This window comes from Oryzias melastigma, linkage group LG22 (genome assembly GCF_002922805.2).
Source record: "Oryzias melastigma strain HK-1 linkage group LG22, ASM292280v2, whole genome shotgun sequence".
NCBI lineage: Eukaryota > Metazoa > Chordata > Actinopteri > Beloniformes > Adrianichthyidae > Oryzias > Oryzias melastigma.
In genome coordinates this window covers 15,354,927-15,362,409 of record NC_050533.1, presented here as the reverse complement: position 1 = coordinate 15,362,409, position 7,483 = coordinate 15,354,927, and the positions used below count along the sequence as shown (strand labels likewise).

The window sequence follows — 7,483 nt, the reverse complement described above, 5'->3', positions numbered from 1 at the left end:
TTTTAAGGCTGTCTTTGAAATTCTTTTAAACTGTCACTTTGCATTCCTCCTGTGTCCTTCACTGCTGACCCTCTTAGCCCCTCCCACTCTCTCTCAATCAGAAAAGTATATAGTTCAGCCTATCACCATGTGCTCCTGCACACGATAATCTCAGCAACTGAAGTAAAAAACCCCCAGCACAAGTTTTAATCAGGTGTGCCACACGCCCAGCTCTCTCGGCGTGCATTCGACACTTCATGTCACACTTTACATTCAGGCCGGTATCGCCTTCAGCTTTCGGAAACACGTACCCGCCAGCAGCCGGACATGTCTGTGACTTGGAGCCGAGAGAGAGAGAGAGGTCGTGTAATCTGCTGGACAGATCCCACACCCTGAGCTCTCATCACGTGCACAGAAGCAATTACCTCACCTCAATGTGCAATGAGTCAATCATCACAAGGTCTCAGAGAAAGAAAGGATGGAACTTTCTCACAGACCTGTGACTCTAAACAACACCAGCATACCACAGCTGCTTGGACCATGAAAGTTTCCCTTGAAGACAAATGAGGGGCAAAGGTAGAGAAAAGTTACTGAGTGTGGTTTAGGTTTTAATATTGAGAGCTTATTCAAGCCCACATCAGCTGATGTCCTGTTCTCCAGCAATTTGTGTCCCTTTTATTGCTGTCAATGCAAACCTCTCCAAATCAGACGCCGTTTGGGGTCGTTTTCCGCTCTTAGTCAGCCTGCAACAACACTTCCTTCATTTGCAACATCTGCCTGGAGCGGCTCGCTCCAAAACAAACACAACATCCAGGAAACCAGCTTCTTAGCATGCATAATTAGTCCTTGCAACACAAATCGGCTTTTGTCCTCTGCCCCCAAGCCGCTCTCTCTGCATCCCCAGCTCAAAGGCTCTGGTCAGCTGGGTTGACCTGCTGACCACTGGCCTGACACCTATGCTCCTAAGTAAGAGGTTGGAGGGGGGGGGGTCAGAGGCTGTAACTGTGACAATCAGCTTCCAGCTGTGCCCACACACATCCAGGCCGTCCATTTGTCAGTGTAAGCACTGCTTCAACAAATAACACACGACCTTTCACCTTCTCACAGCCATCTGGATCAAGAAGACACCCCCAACACATGTTTGGGCGCTCAAAACTCTCCAAATGTATGAATACAGGAACACAATGCACAAAAGAAGACTTTCAGATATGACGTTCAAAGTTGCATCATTTCTCACAAGGGGGGAAAGTTGTGCGTATAAATGTGTCCAGGTCCTCCCTCCTTTCTTTGGCTGTGACTGGTCGGTGGCGGTGTCAGTCAGGGGGAGGGGTGCTCCGATCATTTGTGTATGCCTGCATGTCAGTTGAAGGCTCAGAGTGCGCGTTTTGCTCGTGGCTGACAGTAGCAGCAGCTGACTTCCGCAGCCTCGGCGTTGGATTTCCACATGTACGTGAGCGCAGGAGGCGCACAGGACGCGCGTCTCCGGGCAGGACACATCCACGCGCCGCTGTCCCGTCTGCGCTCGGAGTTGGAGTAAGCGCACCCCCTGGGGGGGGTAAGGACTTGACATAAACTTTTACTGAAGACTTGGCAGCTTTAAAGACAACCAGGTGGTTTCATTTGTGTCTGTGGAAAACTTTGGAAACATGTTTCACAAATTTTGCGCGGTGCTTCTGAGCGCGCTCTGTCTGGTGCGGGCGCTCTCGGCTCACGAGTGCACGCCCTGTAACCTCCGGACCTGTCCCGTTCTACCGCCGCACGGCTGCGAAGGTGGCCGGAGCGTGGCCAGGGATCCATGCGGATGCTGTGATCAGTGCGCGCGGCTGGAGTGGGAGCCGTGCGGCGGTCCGGACTGGACGCTGGGCTACTGCGCTCTGGGGCTGACCTGCGCCTCTGTCAACGGCACGCGCGCCGCCACCATACCTGACACTGGAGTTTGTAAAGGTGAGCAGAACTTTGTGATTGTTGTTACTGCGTCATAGCTGTGAAGTCTCCAAATGTTAGAGCGCAGCAGGGGGTTGTGTTTGGTGCGCACCCCTGGAGCAGCTCCCATGTCTGGGGGGGTCTTGACTGCCAGCAGAGGAGTCATGTTAGGCAGCTTTCTTCTCCTCAAAGCCTCATTCGCTCCTCACTCACAAGTATGGAAGTATATCTAGCATGCAGCAGTCATTATGGCGCACGGTCTCCTTCTTTTTGCTTCCAAAACAATGCAGTGCAGATAAGGTGAGGACTTCAGTGAAACCCTTTTCATCACCATAGCTGTTTGTGGTTTCAAGCTGGACTTATCCCACAAGTTGAACAGCTCTTCCATCTCCAGAGAATAATATTGGTCAAACTCTTTCTGAACAAGCCACCTGCCCTCGGTCTGCCTCCTCTCTGCATGATTGAAAATGACTGACCTGCAGCTCTAGTCAAAGTGAACAGCTCCCAGTGGGTGTCTGGACCTCTTGAACTCCTCATCCTCCACGGGGGTGGTCCAAGTTCGGGGGTTTACAAGGTCTTTCGGGGGTACCCCTGATGTTCCCCAAACATGTTATACCTCTCCGCATCTGGAGGACATCTTTACAAGGTAAAAGTATCAGAATGTGTGGGGAGACCACATGATTTGAATGACTGGGTAATAGTGCTGGTCTCACTGTTGACCCTTTAAATCACACATATGCACACAGCCTCATTATCTCAAAGGGTCTGGTGGGGGGGTTGAATCAACGGGTCCCGTGTGCGTCTGCTGGAGGCTGATCCCAGATTTCCCACCTCAAGTTGCAAAAGGTCTTAAAGTGATTAGACCTGCAATCAAGAGTTGGGGGTAAATGTTTCCGATTTTTACATCCTGCTTGCAGTTTGATTGACTGGGTGGTAAAAAAAATCTCCAGATACTGAGGCATGAAAACAGTAGAACTTTGGTGACACGTAGATTTTCTGGACACCTAGACTCAGACTTGAGAACATTCGTCTCCACATTAATAGACTGAAGACATTTTCATTGTTTGAAAATCAGGTCCTTCATTCATATTTTGTATTATCTTGATAGTTTTTTTGGAGGTTTGTTCCCCATTAATGCTGCCAGGATGTCTATTCCTGAAGGTACAACGACCAAAAATAGTCAGCTAAAATTTCACTGAAATCCTGATCTTTAAAGCGGTTGTTTTCCTGATATTTAACCACCTAGATCTGACAAAAACAAGGATGATATGATCCAATAACCTCATGTGTGGACAATCACCTTCATCCAATCCAAATCTATCTCCCAAATGAATCGTTTTAACCTTATCTTAAGGGGTCCAGATGACCCAACCTTGACAAAGGGGGACATGATTTTATGTCTGCCATGGACACCAGTGAAGATAAAAAATCCTTGAAAAGACAAGTTCAGTGTGCTGCCTTGTGGGGTCCAGATGACCCCACTTTTAATGCAAACATAGGATTACAGCTCCAAAAAGTTCTTCGACTCAAGCCAAGTTTACTACCACCGCACTCCTTCATATGTCTTCTACCGCTCCCTTCATCTATCTAATTATTCATAGATTTAATTTTAAACCTCAGGGCCTCTAGAGGTCATCTGTCCCGTCCTGAGCAAGTCTCTTCCTGCTATGATGCTTTACAGAGTTTGCTTATTCCAGACAGATAGCCAAGAGAGGCCATCACAGACAGGTTTATTTACAAGTCAAGCTAAAATTAATGGGCTAGCGCCTCCAGTTTCCGTCTATTTGTTGACAGTTGCATGAATTTGAGCAACCGTTATGCTGCCACCATCTCCGGCAGTGAAGAGATCCGCAGGATGGGAAAACATTTGGATGTGAGGATCCTTTCAAGGTGAGAGGAAATCGCAACGTTTCAGTTGCTGAAGAGGCTGTTTGTGCTTTACCACTTCACCGGCCGTCTGGGAGAGCTATTAAAAGCGCCAACTGGCTCAGGTTGAAGGTAACGCTCCCCTTTGCCGCTTCCAGTTTACCGTAGTGCAGGGACCGTCAACAAAATCTGCTCTGAACATTTACTGGAAGCTGTTTTTTCTTCTTCTTCCAGTCGCATCAATTCGGTTTTCATCACGGGCTGTTCTCTTGGTAAAACGTCTGTTTTTGATTATCAAGCTCCACACATGCGTCGCATTATCATCTCCTCGTCTGTATCTGAAAACAAAAACCACAAAGTGGCTTTTTCTTCCCACTCACTTTGATTCATCCGGTTATTGTTTGTTTGTCCCTTGAGCGACGGGGACTCGCCGACTTTCACTCAGGTAGGGTCTCAACAGTAGCCGAGTGGATAAAGAGGTCATGTTTATGCTGGATGGGTAAACCTTTGACAGCTTTTCCTCCCTCGCATTGTTCTGCTGTGTTGTTGTTTGGAGAAGAAAGCCAGAATATTTTGATAAGCGGCAGTCACTCTTCCATGCGCTACTCGGCTGAAGGCATGGGAGCCAAATTCCTGCAAAAGAGGGTACTTTGTGTTACACTTTGTCCCATCCTGTTTATTCTGCTGCCACTCTCGGATAATAAAGAAGGGCATTTTGGGGGTTATATATGTGTGTTTAGTCATGCATGAATGGAGCTCTAAGGCTAATGTGTATATTGTGGGGGTTAATTCCAGGACGGATATTGGACAGCTCACATTCCTTCCCGTCTTGAAGTTTTGCCCAAGTGGGGCCTGTCCATGTGATGCCATCTTGGGTAAAGCTTATTAGAAGGAGCAACAATACATGACGTAAAGGTTGTAGCCGTCGCCAGCTAACGGAGGGACCCCCCGAGGGCCCCATGTTGTGAAACAAATGGTCTCAGTAGTTGTAGTAGTGTGACACAAGACACAGAGAGGAGGGGTCTCCGTCCTTTGGTCTCTTGTGAAAGCACATGTTGTAACAGTGCCTGTAAGCTGCCTTATCCATCAGCCGTTTTTAATAGTTTCTGATACATGTTTACACAACTATTTTCTTTTGTCTTTGCTCTCCCTGACAGTTCTCCCGCAGCATCCAGATGCAGGCCTCGAGGATGAGCGTTGCCCTCTAGTAACGGGCTGCGACAAAGCTGGAGATCAGTGCCTGTGCGATGCCCGCCACTCCTGCTTGGGCTCCTTCACATACCCGGACCAGGAAGCTTGCATGAAGTCCATCAAGTCAGGTGAGCTTCCTCCGTCCACAAGTGGAGAACAGAAACTGAAAGGAGACAACTAATCCACAACAGATGGGAACACATACATATTATAGTGATGACATGCAAGCTTAGCCTTTGTGCAGCGGTTCAACGCTGAGTGCTGCCATAGTGTCTGACTCATCCGCGACTGCGGTTTGTGTTTCCGCTGGTTATTTCAGATGCTCGGCGGCACGAGCACCGGGAGAGGCACAGAGAAAAGTACGTGGGACCTCCCAACCCGGCGTGCATGTTCTCGGGGTGTAACCTGACCGCCGAGGGCTGCGTGTGCGAGTCTCAGAGCTGCCACCACCACTTTGCCTACATCAACCGAAGCCAGTGCCAGGAAGCAGCAGGTAATCCCCCCAGATCGGCTCTCTTGAGTCTTTTGAAATGGATTCCATCAGAGGAAAAGCTGATTTTTTTGTTGTAGTTTTGCATTCAGATACATAAAGAGCTAAAAACTGTCTTAATGTTAGGTGTGAAGGTAAACAGTCTCACTCTTAACATATTATACACGAGATCAGCCTTCTGCAACTTGTGGCTCCGAAGCCACATGTAGCTATTTAAGGGGAAACCAAACACTAAATCAACTTTTTTGGCTGTTGACCTCTATAATTGGAGGTTTAAAAGTGCTGTCTGTTGTCACATTTTTGACAAATCAAAATAAACATGAAAATATAGTCAAAGACCATCTGTGTGCTGCCCCCTACAGGTTGAAACCAGATATTGCAGTTGATTTTTGTGATTGGTTAACTGGTGTAAGTCCCAAAAGATTCACGTCATCATGCTCTGCAGCACCGGTATAAAAGCCCCGCCCATCTTTGATTCTGTAACGGTCAGTCGTTAGCTTTAGCTTGGCTAGTAATCTGCTGGCTTGCACAACTTTCCAGTGGACTTGGAAGTTAGGCAAAAGAGGTTTGGTGCAATTGGCATTAAATCCAGTGAACTCTGTCATGGTGATGGATTTGCAATGAACGTTTCACTCGGGATTGTTTGTTTAATATGTTAGCCTTTATTAGCTATGATGCTAGCAGCATTTTACCACTCTAAGACAAACCCTCAGCTGTGACGGCTGCCCTGCTGTCGGGCATCATAAAAGCAGTGTCATGAGCATTGATATATATTACTGGATTAGCGCTTGCCTATTCCCTGCTATAGACAGAGACGTGCGCGTACAGGCGCCACATTTTCACAAAAGATGGCTCAAATTAAAGCTTAGAAAATGATTGATGTCGCGGCATATTTACATTTCTCTAAAAACTGCACCTTCTAGTGTTGCAGCTACATGAAGCTAATCTAACTGTCAATCATAGATACAAGCCACACCTTCACTGCTCAGTCTCACTCCACTAACCCCACCCCCTTTTTGGTATTTTTCAAATCTGGGCTGAGAACAGAGTCAGCCTCCATCTGCTCTGTTTGGTTACCCTTTAACCTTTTACCACCGGAGCTCCAGGCTTTATGTTCTTTGATTTTTTAATTGTTGACACGATCAACATTATGGAATTACGTTGATTGTGTTAATGGTTGAAAAGTTGCAGTATGTTAAAGAGTTTGTGTTTAAGCGTCACCGGCGACGCCTCAGGTGTCAAAGGGTTAACCCCTGCCATTGTGGCTTTTTGGTTAAAGAAAAATACAATATTTTTAATTTGAAAAAGTAGCATATTTTTCAGATGAGGTTTATTAAACAAATAAACAGTTCACAAACTGTTAAAGGACGTATCACTCCACCAGGATCCTGACTACAATACCCATAATGCTCCAACAATCCATCCAGCAGTTCGGCTTCACAGTTTACCAAAACTGAAACATTTTTGACAGATGTTTGAGTGCTGCTTACAACGGAAAATCAATTTGAAGTCAGTACACACAACCAGAATTCACACACAAGACTTTATTTTTGAATTAAAAAAAATTAAATATTAAAACATGATAAGAGTCACTTTATTAGCATATGGTTTTGTGTGTTTATTTTTTATCACTACTAGCATTTCACCACTTACTACAACTATGTTCCGTCCATTAAGATGATTTTATGTGGTATTTTATTTTGAAAGAAAGTCATGTATACGTCTATTTTATATCTTAAAAAGAATATTTTCTCTTCACGTTTGTTTTATAGAATGCTTGAAAAAACAAATATATTTGTATTTATCGGACTGGACTTTTAAGCGTTTCCATTACCAAGTGGAGCCGTTAAGCAGGACCGACTGGTACCATTTCTGGTCCCCCGTTGGTCGCAGGTCCAAAAAAACATGTAATGAGCCTGTGAGGGCGGAGCTTCTGTCGTCACATGATGTAACCCATTGATTGGTGGAAAGGTTTTACAACAACAGCAAGCAAACTGAAAGTTTTGTCCTCTTTTTGGCCATATTCGTCTTCGC

The 7,483-nt window shown here is 46.1% G+C and overlaps 1 protein-coding gene across 1 annotated transcript in view; it reads left to right on the top strand.

Moving 5' to 3' along the window:
* The first annotated feature begins 1,288 nt into the window (after positions 1-1,288).
* Positions 1,289-7,483, top strand: part of crim1 (cysteine rich transmembrane BMP regulator 1 (chordin-like)) — a 44,844-nt gene continuing 38,649 nt past the window's right edge. Inside the window, exons 1-3 of the mRNA XM_024273442.2 lie at positions 1,289-1,923; positions 4,926-5,087; positions 5,279-5,452. Of these exons, the coding sequence (XP_024129210.1) occupies positions 1,626-1,923; positions 4,926-5,087; positions 5,279-5,452 (634 nt within the window). The 5' untranslated portion in view covers positions 1,289-1,625. The remainder of the gene's footprint in view (positions 1,924-4,925; positions 5,088-5,278; positions 5,453-7,483) is intronic.